Source organism: Athene cunicularia, assembly GCF_003259725.1.
Source record: "Athene cunicularia isolate RWA chromosome 18 unlocalized genomic scaffold, athCun1 chr18_part1, whole genome shotgun sequence".
NCBI lineage: Eukaryota > Metazoa > Chordata > Aves > Strigiformes > Strigidae > Athene > Athene cunicularia.
This window is the reverse complement of record NW_020799123.1, coordinates 6,075,798-6,092,214: the sequence shown is the minus strand read 5'-3', so window position 1 is coordinate 6,092,214 and position 16,417 is coordinate 6,075,798. Positions and strand designations below refer to the sequence as shown.

The window sequence follows — 16,417 nt, the reverse complement described above, 5'->3', positions numbered from 1 at the left end:
GTGTGGTTGTAACAGAGTGTTTCTGACTAGACTTCTGCTTGTTTTTTCTGTTTGTTTTTTTTCTTCCTTATCTTGCTTCTCCAGCCAAAGAGATTCAGCTGATGCACAGGGCTCCTGTTGTGGGTATACTTGTCTTGGATGGACGCAGCACTCCCCTCCCAGAACCTCTAGAAGTAGCGCATGACCTTTCTAAGAGTCCTGATATGCAAGGTAGCCATCAACTGTTGGTGGTGTCTGAAGAGCAGTTTAAGGTAAGTATCACCCAGTAGGTTTGTGTGGACTGTGCATAAAATCTGCTAAAGCACTGAGCTGCTCAGTGGAAAAATGACTCTTGGGAGTGCTGATTCTTCTGAATAACATCCCTGGGACAGCATTCCTGTATGGTGCAGTCCATAAATTGGATGTGTGCTGACAAATTGGGTATTCAGCATAGTGATGCACGTGCTGAACATAGACATTTTATTTCTATATTATGTTATACTCTTTGGACAACGCTGCTTCTGCTTTCGGGAAAGAGCTTTTGCCATGGTTAGTACAGAAGCACAAATTAGTCGGCATTTCTGTGAAGCAACTAAAAAGCTTCTTGTTTTGCACACTGACTAGTCAGCATAAAAGAGAAGACTAGGAGTAGCTTGCTGTAGGCTGGCCCTGTTTTTTTTAATACAGAAGAGCACTCAGTGTAAACTCTGTTCTGTTTCTGTAATAATTTGTAGTCAAATATGGAGGGGTTTTGACAGAACTAGAGGAGAAATGGAGTTTGCAGCCTGACGGGTAGAACTGCTTGATGTCAGAATAGAAACAGATTCCAACACTGACAGTGGCTGATTACTACTTGTCCTGTGAGCAGGGAGCCAGGCTGACTCAGATTACACCTGTGTGTATTCACTGTGAATGAAAACATTGTTAAAGGGGAGGGAGCAGCAGATGTCCTGGGGTGCGGCTGCTGCCATTGTGCAGAAAAGAGATGTCAGTGTCTTGTTCCTGTTGACAGGTATTCACATTACCCAAGGTTAGCTCCAAACTGAAGCTCAAGCTGACGGCCCTGGAAGGCTGTAGGGTGCGAAAGGCGACAGTTGCGAACTTTGGCAGCTGCAAGACTGATGATTACAGTGAAAATGACCTGGCTGTCCTGACTAACCTGGGAGATATTCAGATCATCTCGCTGCCCTTTCTCAAGTTACAGATCCGCTACCCTTGCATCCGCAAAGAAGATGTGAGTGGCATTGCGTCCTGCGTCTTCACCAAATATGGCCAAGGTAAGCTGTGCTTCTCCCAAATCACCTACCTCTATTGTGTGTCTGAGACAATGGAAAAGGGATTATAGGACTTAGTTTAGACCTGGCTGTGTAATTTTGTGAATATTACATAAATATGTCCATTATATGTTCCTGGCCAGTGCCAGCTGGCAGCAGGTACTGACATGTGAATTAGCAGAAGTGAGTTTATCCCATTGTTAATGAATACACTGGTTTTCAGACAACAGGTCGGATGTGCCCCACAGGTAGCTTCCATCTGGGCACCTCTTGTCTGGGGTGGAGAGAATGGCTCTCCAAGCAGCAGGGACTATGGAAATGGCTGCATTGTGCCTCCTATACACACCTGTGGCTCACCACTCAAATTGCAAAACTGGGATCCAGCATCCTATGGCTGCTGAAGGTGGATTGCTGCTTTACAGTTCAGTTTTTACATCTTTCTATTGCTGCTTTTCGTAAGTGTCAGCACAGGATGATACAATCATTTTCCAGCATAATCTTAAATTTCCCAGTCTCTAAGTTAACGAATCCTGGGGAAACTGGTGTAATATCTTCCTCTATGATTCCTCTTCATTTAAACAGGAGGAAATGCAAACTGTTTCTGCCAAACATAGAGGATGCTTAGATCTGGGGGGTTTTTTTGGATCACTTCTAGTTCTGGAACTGTATTCTTGGACTTGAGAATTGCTTATAAATTCCCAATCATCTGTAGGTTTCTATTTGATCTCACCATCGGAGTTTGAGAGGTTTTCCCTTTCTACCAAATGGTTAGTGGAGCCCCGGTGCATTGTGGACATGCCAGAAGTTACAAGCAACAATCATGTGCACAGCAAGTCTGGCATGGAGAATGCTGCAAGAAAATCAAGGTAAAGTCTGTAAAATTCGTGCACACTGACTGTGTCTGAGTAGCGAGATCTACTCAACTGTTTCCAACAAAGTTTTGTATTTTACAAAAAATGTAATTAAAAAAACCAAAACCTCCTTTGAAGTCTGTTAACAACATTTGTAGATGGGTTGGTGTTAGGAAATGTGACCTTCTCCTGATGGTTTTCCCACTTAACAGTACAGCCGGTGGGACAAAGCAGTGAAGCACTGGAATTGGTATCCCTGACATAAACTGCAAGCTCTGGCTTGCTTTACTTGTTCCCTAAAGATGTGTCTGACTGACCCCTGACTCTTGCATACTTCAGTGACTGTGTGTTACTGATGAGGCTGAACTTTTGTTCTGTGAAGAGAAATCCAGTGCTCTTCCTCTCCTCTTGAAACATCAGCAAATAACAGATCTGACACTCATGGAGATCCTATAGAAATTTTCTATGTTCTCTGGTGCTTGCAGATTTCTGCATTGCCAACATGTGATGAAGCCCTTCCTACATTCTTGCCCGATAAACCATTCAGTTAGCATGCACTGGAGCTTCTGGTAGCTGCCAAGAATATACATGAATTATCTGCACTCCTATGTCTCAGAGTCAGTGATTGTTTTCTGCCTCCTTTCCTTTTCTAGGGGATCAGGAAGGAGTTCATGTGACTATGGAGAAGATGGTAAGCAAAAATTAATTGTACTAAATGCAGCATGGTGATGTGTGAACCTGAAAGATCTTTCCTATTGCTATGGTTGATATTTTCTACCTGAGAAAGGGGAAAGTAAAGAGGCACATGAGGGAAACATTGTGACCTGCCTGGACACAGTAGTTGCTAGCTCTAAAGTAAGTTGCATGTGGCAAGATTGCCTTGAAAGGATAGAGTGTAGTTTCTGCTGGAAGGAAGAGGCTGTGGGAAAATAAGGTTTGAAATTACAGATGAGATCTTCCATTAGCCAAACTAGTATTGCTGGAAAATACAGTTCAGTATGTGAGAGGCTTTAAGGCTTAGTTGTGAAGCATTCAGTAAGGGAAAAAAAATCTAGTTCTTTTGTGGGTTTAAAAAACTGCATATATTTCATGAAAAGGGGAAAATATTGTTAGGTAAAAGCTTTTTTTCCTACTCTTTTTTAGAAAGGAAGTCTGGGAGGCTGATGGAACATGCCTTACTCAATGACGAAAGTGAGTGAGATGAAGCCTTTCTACTGACAGGGCAGGTGCCTTTCTGGGTGGGAAAAGAAGCTGCTGGGAATTTTGTGGATTCCAGTACTCAGCTCCATGGGATCTGCAATTACACAGCACTGGTAGAAATACTGGATTTTCACATATCAGTAGAAGTGAGGGGTTGGACAGATAGTCATGCCCTCAGGCAGGGGTTATTTCACATAGCTGCATTCGCTGCTGTGATAAGAGAAGGATTTTTACTTTCTAGTAGGATTTGAGTAAAATGACAGCTGGAACAGACTGTTCCTTTGGGGCTCTGGTACACTGGGACTGGCAACATTTCCCCTGGCAAATGACTGCCTCAGTCCTTTATGCCAGGCTGTTCAGTAAAAACCCAGTACTGTTGAAGAGGCAATGATGCTGACCCTCTGTGTTGTGGGAGACAGGTTTTAAAGGCTGTTCAGGGGGAGGTGGAATGTGGTTAGGCTGCTGCATGAAAGCAGATCTCCACTGGTTTGGCTCACTGCTTTAACCCTCTGCTTTCCAGAAGTCCTGAAGGAGATCCAGAGTACTCTGGAGGGGGGCAAAGGGTGAGTATCAACCAACGTCTGTTCCTAATGGGTGGGACTGGCAAGGGAGGGCATTTCTAGTTGAAAGCAGGGGGATGTCCAACATGATGGCAGAGATCCTTGTGCTGGAATCTGGTCATGTATGTGTTCCACAAACTATTGAAGGGCAATAGTAAGAGAGGCAGGTTCTCTTTCACGTGTTGTCCCTTGATGTGTTTTATGAATAATGCTTTGTCTCTTTCTCTCCGAAAAGCAGGAGAGATCACATTCCCACATCCCAAAGGAACAGGACTCTGAGTATTCGCATACAGGTTTCTATTTGTGTCAACCCATACTGATCTAAGGGCAGGCCACATGGGCTTAGTTGGTCAAGGATGGGACTCTGGAGTTTTAATCCTGGCTTGACACTGTCACTTGGACATGTTCAGTATCTCTGCTCCCATTCTGTCTATACAGTAGAGCTAAGCTACCACCATGGGTGCGGGGCTTTATCTTGTTTCCCTAGAATACTGAGGTTCAGGTGACAGGGGCTATGGAAGTGTAGACAAAGGACTACTGTTTGCAACGGATGCAGGAAGCTTGGTGGGATTGGTAACTGCTGGTGTGTAAGGATAAGTGACTGCCTGACATGCTCTGCTCTGTGCACTTCCTCTGGACACTACCTAATCCTGGTCTTCTGTCAGCAGCTGGGAGTGGATGGGGTGATACTGCATTGCAATAATGAATCTTTTCTTGTGTCATTGCAGGAGCTATGCAGAAAGAAATTTGGCAAGAAGTCCGTTAGGTCATGGACTAAGTAATGGAGGAGGTAGGTGAGGCTAAAGATATTTCAGGTCCAGTGAAGTAGCCAAAGGAAGCAGAAAGCAGAATGAGGTTTCTTTTATAAAATTCTGTTCACTGAAATGGTTTGCAATAGTGCAGAACTCTGATAGGAATTTTCAGGATGGGAATCTGCTGGCTGAGTGATGTACTAGTGCTGTTCAACACCTTATGTGCCACCTGAGTAAATATGCTGTATCAGTTTTAAAGTAAGGGCTAAAAATCCTTTCAAGGTTTCTGCCTAACTCTTAACCTTACTATAAAGCAAGTTGGTGAGGTAGCCAGAGCTCATACCAATGTGGAGTATTATCGCCTCATTAGCTCTCGTTAGCTTTTAACTATTAGTTTTCTAAAATGACTTTTGTGTTCTTTTATCCCAAAGCAGATTGACCAGAACTCATCACGGACTTTCTGGCATTGGAGTGAGTGCCATAACACTACTGATTGGGCAAACCGTCCCTGGGGAGAGAGCACCACCACTGATCCCTGCATTGCAGGCTAGTGAGCTGCAACTTGCATGCCTATGCATGCCTGCCTCTGCCTCCCCTTTTAGTGCCTCATTAGAGACATCTCCTCCTGGAGCCCGCCTTGCATTAGGACAGAAGTGGATCACCAGGTCTGATGCACCACAAGCCTCTGAGTACATCTAACTTCTAAATGTTTGCACATTTCTATTTTCTACTGGGCTGGATTTTAAATTATAAATGTTACTGCCTTGGTGCAGGATTTTAATAAACGCACACTGTTACCTCCAACTGGTTTAAAATTATTTTTTGTACAATTTTTTAAAATTGTATGGGTATTTCAGTTTTAACGGAAACGTTTTAGAAATTTACTTTTTAAAAAAAACATGAAATAATATATACTAGATTCCTGTGACTGCTGTATGTGGTATCTGAATGAGTAATTTTGGGTTTTGTTTGTTATGGTACTGTTAACTGGCTTTATGGATTTGGGTAGAATCTATTTTTGTAGCCATTCAAATCAGAGGAAAACTAATCGAACTTGATTTTTGTTTCAACACTACGTTGCTCTTTTTTTTGAAATAAAACTCTGAATTCCCTTTTGTGATCCTTGTCTGCTCTCATCTATTTTTTTCCATCAGCAGCTTCTTTCACATTGACTGACAACAGGTTCATGCCCGCTTACCTCTTGAAGAAGGTGGAGCTGTCCCTCTCTGAGCTGTGGAGGCAGAGAGCACTCCTGGGCATCAAGTGGCCTCGTTAAGCAAGGTGGTGGTTTGGAGAAGAGGCATGTGGAAAGCAAACTGATTGTTATCACTGTCCTGCAATCCATACATCGTGTTGCTGGGGAAGGGCACTGGTTCAGATTATAGTCCCTGGAAGGTCATCTGCTAGTTTGTCCTGAAATAACTTGGGTGATAACACACTGAAGAGAGAAACAGTTACCTGGCAATGCTCTTGTACTAATCAGCCAAAGGATTTTGAATTGAAACTGGTGAAACTGTTAGAGCAGTTAACTACTCTTTCAACTTTTTGGTTCCTTTGTCCCTGACCTAACATTACTTCCTTCTTTTCCAGCTAAGAAAAAGCACAGAATATTATCTGATTTCTCTCCTGTAACTTGCTTGTAGCACTATGAGAGTCAGTGAGAAAGAACTAAATCCTCCAGACTGGGTGCTGAGTTGTCATCCTTGGCATGCTTTGGAAACCTTTCTTTGGAAGCCCTCTTGTTTTGGGCTCTGCCTTTACCTTCCTGAGCAACGTGGACAAATGCTTTCTTTCCTGGAGTACTAGGGTGGCACTTTCTCTTTTTCAGGAGAATAGGGTTGCAGAGTTGCTGTTGCTCAGGTGGTGTTTCAGGCACCCTGCCTTCAAGAAGTATTAGTACCTCCTCTGAGACGTAATTTATTGCTAATTAGGTTTTAGAGAGCCTTCTCTCCTACTCAGCATGGTCTGACAAACTAGTTTCTGTTTTCTTATTTCTACTAGCTTCATTATTTCCTGGTTTGTATTGCTGCAGGATTAAGACTAACAGAAAGGTGGACTTCTGTTTTCCACCTCTTGTGCCAGGCACTGATGCTGCAAACTTAGAGGAAGTTATGGTTTAATCCACAGCTTCTGAGCTGGTGTGATCCTGTGCATGTGCATTATCCTGGTGTACCCAGCTGCTTCTTTCTGCTCCTCACAGATGGACTGATTCTAATGCCTTTTCTGAGTATTTCATTTGCTGGAAGGCTTGGGGTAAGTCACACAGCAGTCCAGAAATGGCAGAAGCAATTTGTGATTTCTCCCCATTTTCACCCATGTAACTTGAAAAATCAAGTCCACTGAAAGAGTTAGACAAGTCACAGAAAGGCTATTGTAATTTGTATACTTCAAAGTGAATTTAGATTTAAAAAAAAACAAAAAAACCCTTTATCCAGGCTACTTACTATTTTCCTGAAAGCACAAGCCAGACTATTAATGGGATTGAGTAGTTTAGGATGTGTGCTGATATATGGCAATTTTTTTCCTAGCAATGCTTTGAAACCTACAGCTGAAGGATTCACTGGAGTAAGCTGCTTGACTTAATTGTTGTGAGCAGAGGTATTAAGAATCCTTTTAGAGCTGCCATGCCTAAAATACAGGAGAAATAGCAAAGGGACAAAGCAGGAGAAGACTGGAACTCACGTCTTGTGCTTTCAGTTATATTCTGAGCTGAGCATGAGAGGATGAAAAGCCTCAACATTCAGAACTGAGGTGCGTTTTTTTATGCTGTCAGAAAACCACTAGTAAGTGATGGGATGAGATGTTCATGAAGGATGCAGTCTTCAGTGAATGTCTGTAAGCAGTTTTTGAATGTAATGGTGAAAAACAGTCCCTCTATTTCTTCCTTTCAGGAATTGCCTTCTGAGTCTTGCTGTTACCCTTAGTTTGCCCATCAGCTGACAGTAATAATAATAGCCTGTTTCTGATTAGAGGATTCAGTTGCTGCCAATGTCCTTGAGTTTTGTGCTTACCTCTACTTTTCATTTGAACTCCCCTTGTCTGGGATCTGATAGAAGCTTGCTGTCTCCAAGAGCTAATGCTTAATGCTTGGAAGCATTCTGAGGGCTTGTTGGGCCTTATTAACATTATTGCCAGTCAGGCTTTGGCAGTGCTTTCCCATTCTGCTTTATGCAGTCTCATTGGGGTCTGGCACTCTAAGTGCCCCTTCACTGCAGGAGCTGAGCTGCTGTTAACATTGGCTGCCAGTGCTTGAAAAAAATCCATTCTTATAGCCGTGCTGGCAGCATGTTCCCTAACCCTTGCAGACCTGTTTCTCTGCAGAGGGGAAAGTCTTGGATTGCAACTAAAGAACTGCCCAAATTTTCCACATCTGAATACACATATTGGGTACCTAATATGGGATGCTGTTTTATAGTGGCCTGAGTTTTAGGTCAAATGCTTTCTTGTAATGTGAGCTTTTTTATAGGGTTGCATATTTGGTGCCAAAATTCTCTAGTCCTAGAAAAGCTTGGCCTGAGGCTTTTTTTTTTTTCAATAGTAATGCAAGCTTTCCTCAGATGTTTAGCAACTGAATATTTGCTGAATTTCTCTAGCAATTCTATTAGAACATAATGTTGGAAGGAAAAGTACTTTTCATCCTAGTCAAAAGGCCTGAAGCATGTCTGGTTAGTGAAATGAATGAGATTTTTTTTTTTTACAGTTTAATTGGTCTGTTTCTTAGAATATGGTTTGTATCCATTGCAGCTAGAATAAATACATGCCTGGACTGTAGTCCTAAATTCAGCCTGCAAAGCACGTCACTGCCTATGTGGCCTCATGAACTGGGATGTCTTTAATTAAAGAGCAGGACTGCGATCTGGTGTTGAATTGGCATGGCTGAAGAATGAGACAGACTTTAGTGGAAGTTTTCTTCTAAAGCCCAACAGTCCCTGCTAAGCCACATTATTTGACTTAGTGATCTCTCTCAAGCAAAGGCCAAGGTTGTGTTGCAACTATAGCTGGTTCCCTGAGGTAAACCAGGTGGAGAAGACCAATTCCTTCAATAGCTGCCAGAAGCCCCTGGTCATAGAAAACTCGATGCCTTCATTAACAGCTGCAGGTCCCAACTACTTGGATTATTTCCACACAGCACATTGACCTCTTCTTCTGACATCATGATGATGGGGGTGTTTGACAAGCTTTCCAGATTAGACACAAGTTACATGAGGACCAGCAAAACCTGATGTGAAAAGGCTGCTGTAGCAGTAGGATGGCCCTAGAGATCATCCTGCTGTTGACTGATTTGTTCCAACTGTTGCTTGGGTAGAAATGGTCCCTCTCAAGCAGAGCCTCTTGCCAAACACATCTGGGTAGGGATTTCTGTTGAGAAAAGGGCTTTTTTTTTTTTTTTTTTTTTTTTTTTTTTTTGCTGTGCCTGTGGAGATGGGTAGAGGTGGCCTGGCTTGCTTTGGTGGCAGTAGCAAGCTCTGTGATGATAATAGTAAATGGTTGCTGGGAAAGAGGATTGTTTTCCCCACTTAGCTAGATTATGCCATCTTTCCCACAGCATGGGAAGTGAGAAGCTGAAGTAAATGCTCTTTACAGTGTGAGTGGGCACCTTCTACTGACTGGCTGCACGTAGGTGCAAGGCTGCACAGGCTTACCGGTCAGGAGAGAGGGTGAGAACACGCCTGGGGTGACTTTCCTCCCTTCTCGGCTGGGTTCTCCCCAGCCTCCGGAGAGGTGAGCCTTCGCTGCGTTTTATGCTTCCTCTCACAGCAGCCTCTGTTCAGGGACCTGTTTCCAGAGTGGGAGAGCTCAACCTGCCCTCCCGCAGCTGTTGCAGGGTCTCAGCTCTCTGCTGCTGCTTCCCCTCCGTGCCTTGACAGCCGGGAGGTTGGGGTCTGGAGCTTCTCCTCGAGTGCTGCCGGCCCGGCCCCCGGCCGCCCTGCCCGGCCCTCGCCTCAGGCAGAGGGCGCTGCCGCCCGCCATGGCCGCTCCTGGCAGGCGGCTCAGCGCCGGGCCGCGCCCTCAGGGCCGCTCCCCCGGCTCGCCAGCCCTGCCACTGCCGTCTCTCTGGGGATACACCTCTAAAAATCTCCACATTAGGCACAAGTTACGAGAGGATTTTTTTGTGATATATTTTGTAATAACGGTGAAGCAAGGGCTACAGGAGTCCAGGTCAGTCCCAGGAAGCACCTTTGTCTCATAGAACCGTGATGAAATGCACTGGGTGAGCTCTACATGCTGTTTACGGCTCCCGCCATTGAATGCCTTCTGAGCATGGTGTAAATTCATCAGATGCTTCACGTTCCTGATACTTTATCCTCAAGCTGGCCCCCAATGTCCATCCCCTGCTCAGCAGAGGGTCAGCAATGCTGTTCCTTATCCTGCCTTTGCAGCAGCCTCTGCTTTTGCCAACTAAAATAGGACTGTGAAAGCTACAAAGCAACAAAGGTGGCGGATGGGAAATTCAAGCAAGTGGTCTCTTCCACCACCAGTTCTGAGCAGAAAAGGAGGCCGCCCTGGTGCTGGGGAAAGTCCTACTCTGCAAGGTCAGTCAGCTGTGCCAGGGCCTCCAGAGGGTCTGTTTTTTCTTGTAATGAAACTGTTGTGTAAACTCCTCCTTTTCCTCTTGCATCTCTTGGAGATGTGCATTTTATAAATGTTGGCTGAACTGTGGGAATGGCAGGAGGAGGGTTGCTTGAAACACAAAAAAGACAGGCGAGCTGAAAGGCTCTCTGCACTTGTGGCCTGTTTTAGTAGAGAGTAAGATGGCTAGAAAAAGGTGCTTGGATGTGTGGGTGTTACCATTGCACACCTCTTCCCCTGCTAAATGTGTAAACTGCTGCTTTGGCATAGCTTTTGTGTCTAGAGCTTAGTTATATTTAAAAATTGCTTTTTGGTGAGGGGGCTCTCTTTAAGACAAATAATTCTGATCACATGCTGACAGCAGTCAGGGAGAGTCACCCCAGGTAGGAAGGACCTGTATCTTCATGAGCAGAGCCCAGCCTGCCACTGACTCTTCCCCTTCAAAAGATACAGATCTCTTCTTCCTGTATGCTCCTGTGGCAAATGAATCTGTCAATGTCCTGTTCTCTGCTTATGCTTAGGGCAAGGACTTCAAAACATGAAACTTGGATTCTGCTCACACTTTCCTTCCTTAAAGGGAATTTAGCTTTATGAGATTGCTGTGCTGAGCCCTTGAAAAACAGTCTGAGCTCTTAAAAACCCCAGATCTGCTACACAAGTACATGCCTGGGCTGTTGAATGCCACTCCAAAGTCAGATGTTACAGCTTAAGTCCTGATGGAGGTAAGAGTCCAAGGAAACAGAGAATGTGCAGGTTCAAGTAAACAGTGTTTAGGAGAACCTGCTAGCTTAGGTGGTATATTGAATTGAAAATGGTTTAAGCTATTGCTGAGGGACCTGTATTCCAAACTGCAAAATGTGAAGATTATTGGGTTTAGAAGAGTGTCTGTGCTGTTAATGATGCTTGAATTTGGTGGAGATATTCTTAAAGTGTGTGATTGTTCTGCAGACAAATACATCCTTCTGTCTTTATTCTGACACAGATAAGATGAAATGCAGGCCTGTGATCACAGGGTGTATGATACCCCATAATTGGTTTGATGGCCTATGATGTTGTCACTGCTGTGACAGTTTGCTCACAAATCAGACCCGATGACATTTGCATGTACTTTCATTATAGAAAGACATCTTGAATGCCAGTGAACAGCAATGAAGACTTACCGAAAAAAGTCTCAAGGAAATTCAGTTCTGTCAAGTCAGGCCCATGAGGCACAGTTTCTGGAAATAATAAAACTTAAGCATTAAGTGGTAGTCACCTACTATGGAATTAACCTTTAAAAAAACCTGGTTTAATTTCATACTTGGTTGTCTTGCTGGAGACTCCACAGCAGGTGTCAATGCCTCAGTCCTAAGGGCTCAGGAAGCACAGAAAAAAGCCTTTACTACAAACAGTCTGAGAGTCCAGACGCTATGACTTGTGCAACATTCAGAGTCCATCCTTAAAAAGGCTTGTTTGGTCTATGTTAAGTGGGACACAAGAAATTCAAGGTGAAATAAGGTCATCTCTCTGAAGTGCATTGCACTTTCAAAGACACTAACCTTGGGTTGGATGGAAACTACTCCTAATCTGTTTCAACTGTGTTTAATGCTGTTGCATAGGCAGGTTCCTCCCTACACTTCTCTGTGCCCATTCAACTGTTACTTAGAGGTTGGTTTGTTAAACCCTGTTGGTTTGTTAAACCTCAAACAAACCCTGTTTGAGGGTAAGATCTTCATCTAGCATTTTTCTTTAGTACACAAGAAAAATGCTAATTTCTCAGTAGCTTGCATCACATCCATGAATGAATGTATCAGAGCTCCATTTGCCTCATTAGTTCATAACATGGGAGGCAGGTACCATTAACACTGGTAGATTTTCTTTGACAAGAAGCAGCAGCTAGTAGCTGTGATCTTTCCGTGTTTCATAAGGCTGAAGGGACTTGGTTCAGCAGGTTAAATTGCTCACTGATGTGCTTGTCTTAGGACTTCCTATGTACAGAAAGGGAACTTCCCATTAGAATGTACACTGCATGGAAGTGACTCAAATTCTATAAACCATTTCCTTGTTAAAGTGATCTCTATTGAGGAGGTATTTATTACTTATGAGGATATCTCCTGTGCATAGGGTCAGATGAGACTGCACTTAAAATGAATAGGGATCTATCTACAGAAGATTAAGGAAATTAAATATCTGCAGTGGAATAGAGCACAAGATACTGACAGGCTTGTTAATATTAAATAGGAGAAAATGTTTATCATCCTACAAAATAAATGGCAAGTTTTGGAGGCAATCCCCTTGAGAAAAGTTTTTGGGTGTGTCTTCTAATGCCTGGCTAGGCAAACCACTCCCAGTTTGTACCAGATCTTTGGTAGTAAAGCATGCTAAGAGTGCCTGTGCTTGTAAAAATGTAAAGACAATATAACAGGGCACAAAAAGCAAGAGAGGACCAATATCACACTAAAGTTTCTGTTGTTCCACTATAGAATAACCTACTTTTGACAGAGCATGTGTCAACGTTTCAAAACCAGGCCTTCTTTTAGGTACTCTAACCTCCATGTACTCTCCTCCTCATTCCCTCCCAGAGCTTAGGAGCCCTAAAAGTTTCACATCTGTGGTGTCGTTGCTAAGAGCTGCTTCACTCTCCTGTGTCACTTGTTGCTGGTTCCTTTCTTCTCCTAGTGCATACTTGTGCTTTTCAATTTTATTTTTAACTATGTTCAAATTTTGCTGCATCTGTCAACTGAACCAATGCCTTATGATCTTGTGTTATTATCTGGAGTAAGGGAATAACCAACAAGAGCAATTGCAGGCAAGTGGGCTCACTCATTTAAGAGGAAACTCACCATTAGATCAGCTTACCTCTAAAGTCAAACTGCATCAAGATGACCACCAGAACTGGTGCAAAGGAAACAACTGAGGAATATAGAAGACACTGGAAGGAAGGAGTGGCCCCTTTTCAGATGGCAGCTGTAAAGTCAGTTGAGCTGTAATATGAAACCTCACCCCTAGCTGGATGATTCCTTTTACCTTTATCTCTGCAAGTTTATTAGCATCTGCTGGGGATTTTCAAATACTTGGGTGTAATCATTTCAGTCTGGACAATCTAACTTTCCACTTTGATCCTTTGATTTATACTTTAGGGGCTATGATGCTTTCTGCAGAGAAGTAATTTCTCATGGGAGAACAGGCCCTGTGGGCAGCCACATACCAGGGCTGTAGCCCACACAATTGGAAAGTCTCTTGCAGCCCTGTATAATTGGTTTGAAAACCAGTTCAAATCCAGGGGATTTCACCAACTCAGATGAGTTCTGTATCAAACCCATGTTTCTCAGCTATGTGGAAAAGGAGAAGGGAAACAAGGACTGCTTCTTATTTGAGGCCACCCAGGAACCTCAGTGTGCCCAGGAAAAAAACAAAGTGTGATGCAAACACAAAGATTACATCCTCTTTAGTTATACTCTAGCTAGTACAGGACACAACAGCAGTGAAGATGCAGTAGAGTGACAATGGGCCTGTTTGCTGGTTTCTAATCATGCCAGAGCTCCTGCTGTTGTCATTACTCTACCAGTTACTCACTTTTGTTACCTGCTCTGGTTACCAAACCAGCAAGACTAAAGTTAGTACAGGCTTGCCTGGCCTTGCATCTTCAGTTTGCTCTTTTTCAACACTAACTACAGAGGTAGGTCAGGGGATTAAAAGGAGGAAGGCTGAGCTGTGTTTTAGCATAGTTCAGAGTCTTTTGGCTCAGACCCAGATAAAGTCCATCCCCCCAGTAGGCTGTAATAGCATCTGTACAGTGTGTGGGTCTGTCATTTTGGCTGACCTCTGGGTAGGGGCCATGGGATGCTGGCTTCCAGTGTAACAGGATCATCCAGCCTCATTGAATGGCAGACAATTGGGCAACAAAGTGCTCCTGAAATATTCAAAGAGGCTGTTTTCAAATGCATGTAACTTAATTGTTTTGGTTTCTTCTTGCAGTCATTAATACTTTATTTGGCTTCTTCAGGTTATTGCTGGGGACAAGGACCTTGGAGACCTTCTAGCTCATCTTAAAATAGCTGGGAGAGCAGAGGCCTTACCAGTTTGAAGCAGTGAGAGGCCAAGAATTCTCTCTCAGTAGCCTGGGGTACAAGCTCAAGGGAGAATGTTTTCTGTCATTATGAGGCAGCATGTGATATGGAAGGAACAGAGTAGGTGTTTTATATTAATGCTGTGAGACCTAAGGGGTGGGGGAAAAAAACAAACATTACAAAAAAGAGGAAGATAATTTTAAACCAGCCTTCCAGACTGCAAGGTCCTGACTGGATCGTCAATTCTACTTGCTATAGAATGAAACCAAGAGGAGACCCTGTTTATACATTTCTCAACTTTCATTATAATAATAGTTAGAAACAGTATTGACCAGCCCCCTTACCCAAACTACTACCAAAGAAGGTTGTTGTGAATTTATGGAAAACATCATTTCTCTTATCAGTCATGACCGGTTTCTACTCTTTTATTCATGTGATTTAGCCATTTAAAAAAAAATTAGTTACCTTCTTATCTCTCTTTTCTGTAATAGTATCAATATTTTTATTTTATGTAGTTGAATTAAAGAAGAATTTGCAGTGAAAAGTCTGGATCTGATGTGTTATCCCTCTCTAACAACATTTAAAAATAATAGTGGCCAAATACTAGCTGAAAGAACCTCCTGGTATTTTGCATAAATTAAGAAATCTTCAGGAAACTGGGGAGCCTTGTACTTTCTCAAGGAATGTAGCCTTCTATTCCTTCCATCTGATGCTGGATTCCCAGGTCGAAGCTGTTTCTTCAAGGTAAAAGGGATTTTAAATCAGTGGAACTGGCCAGCTGGAAATTCCCTTTGGTAGTGGTATCCCTGGATAGCTCATAGCTGGCAAAGACTGTACTTCCCAGCTCCTTACTGCACCCAGCATTGCCTTCTCAACCCTGCATGTGCAGACAGAAGCGGGAAGAGACAGTAAAATTGGGCAGCACAAACAAGATTTTAGTTCAAAAGATGATTTATTGCATTTACCAAATGTTGAGGGTAAGTGCATGACGGTAAGTTGTGTCAGTATTCATACCCTTGTCTGAAGTGAATCTATCTTGTTATTGAAGCAATAGCTTGGGCAAAACTACACGGCAAATCAGTGGTTGAGGTGGGCTTTGAACCCTAGCCTTGGGCCACGAACTCCACTGTCTGGTCTGCTCAGGGATCTGGAGCTGAAATCTGGAAATGTTACATGTTTTCCTCCATCACCCTCCCTTGAAAAGATCTCAACAAACTGCCAGCATCTTACTAGGAGCACTTTAAAAGACAAAGAAGTGCAGTGTTTAGTCTGTGCAGAGAATTCAGGTTAGAGGTGCTGAGGCAGACAGGCTTGAGACTGAGGTGGATAGGAAATATTTACACAGCATCAATTTAGCCTTTGTCATCTCAGTGTAGCTCAAGTAGTCTGATAAGAAAGTGAACCCGATCAGTAAGTACCTTTATCTTGGCCATCCTCCCCAGGCAAAACCCAATCATATTGTCTGAGACTTCTGACAAATCAAAATCAAAGAAACAGAGGGCTCCAGTTCTGCCTGGGGTATACAGAGCCCTGAAGAAGCTCCAGCTAATAGCAGCATGAAATTTCTTAGAGCCATTTCTTCCTCAGGAACTGTGGAGAGTTGGATTTTTCAAAGAAGTTTCTCCTCTCCACCATGCATGCATTAGAAGTTTAGAGCTAAGAGCCCCAGGGCTTTTTTTCAAGGTTGGGTAGGGAATTCATGATCCAGATTACATCAGTCATTCTGGGCTCTACAAAAAGAGATCTCTCTTTTGTGCAGAGAGAGATAGAGCATTATTTATAAATCATGCATAAAAGAATATGATGAAATAGTTAACTAAGCTGTTGCTCTACAGCCTCATTTTTAGGAGTTAAGAGGACCATCCAGTGACAGAAAGCTTAGGTAAAGTATGTTTCTTAAGTTCTCCAGCTCAGTATCCAGTTTTTGCTTCTTAGTGGAGGAGCCCTCAAAATACAGTACATAACAGCCAGGGGGTTCTTAGGAGATAGGAAAACAGGCTCCACCCAAACTAGTGCTGCTAAGCATCTAATATCTTAACAGCACTCATCACATTTTATGTTAGGGTCACTTGTTCTGGTTTCTGGCCACACCTGAGTTTATCTTGTTTAATCTCCAACTCCTCTGGAAAGCCTTTTTATTAGGGGGTAGGGAATAGAAGGGGACTTTGCCTTAAAGAACCA

General features: G+C 43.2%; 1 protein-coding gene across 2 annotated transcripts in view; it reads left to right on the top strand.

Annotated features, from left to right (window-relative positions):
- Positions 1 to 5,727, top strand: part of LLGL2 (LLGL2, scribble cell polarity complex component) — a 43,452-nt gene extending 37,725 nt beyond the window's left edge. For both annotated transcript variants that reach the window (XM_026860855.1, XM_026860856.1), the window contains exons 19-26: positions 85 to 251; positions 992 to 1,256; positions 1,966 to 2,119; positions 2,758 to 2,795; positions 3,248 to 3,295; positions 3,825 to 3,867; positions 4,593 to 4,654; positions 5,048 to 5,727. In XM_026860855.1, the coding sequence (XP_026716656.1) occupies positions 85 to 251; positions 992 to 1,256; positions 1,966 to 2,119; positions 2,758 to 2,795; positions 3,248 to 3,295; positions 3,825 to 3,867; positions 4,593 to 4,654; positions 5,048 to 5,055 (785 nt within the window). In that variant the 3' untranslated portion in view covers positions 5,056 to 5,727. The remainder of the gene's footprint in view (positions 1 to 84; positions 252 to 991; positions 1,257 to 1,965; positions 2,120 to 2,757; positions 2,796 to 3,247; positions 3,296 to 3,824; positions 3,868 to 4,592; positions 4,655 to 5,047) is intronic.
- The last annotated feature ends 10,690 nt before the right edge of the window (positions 5,728 to 16,417 follow it).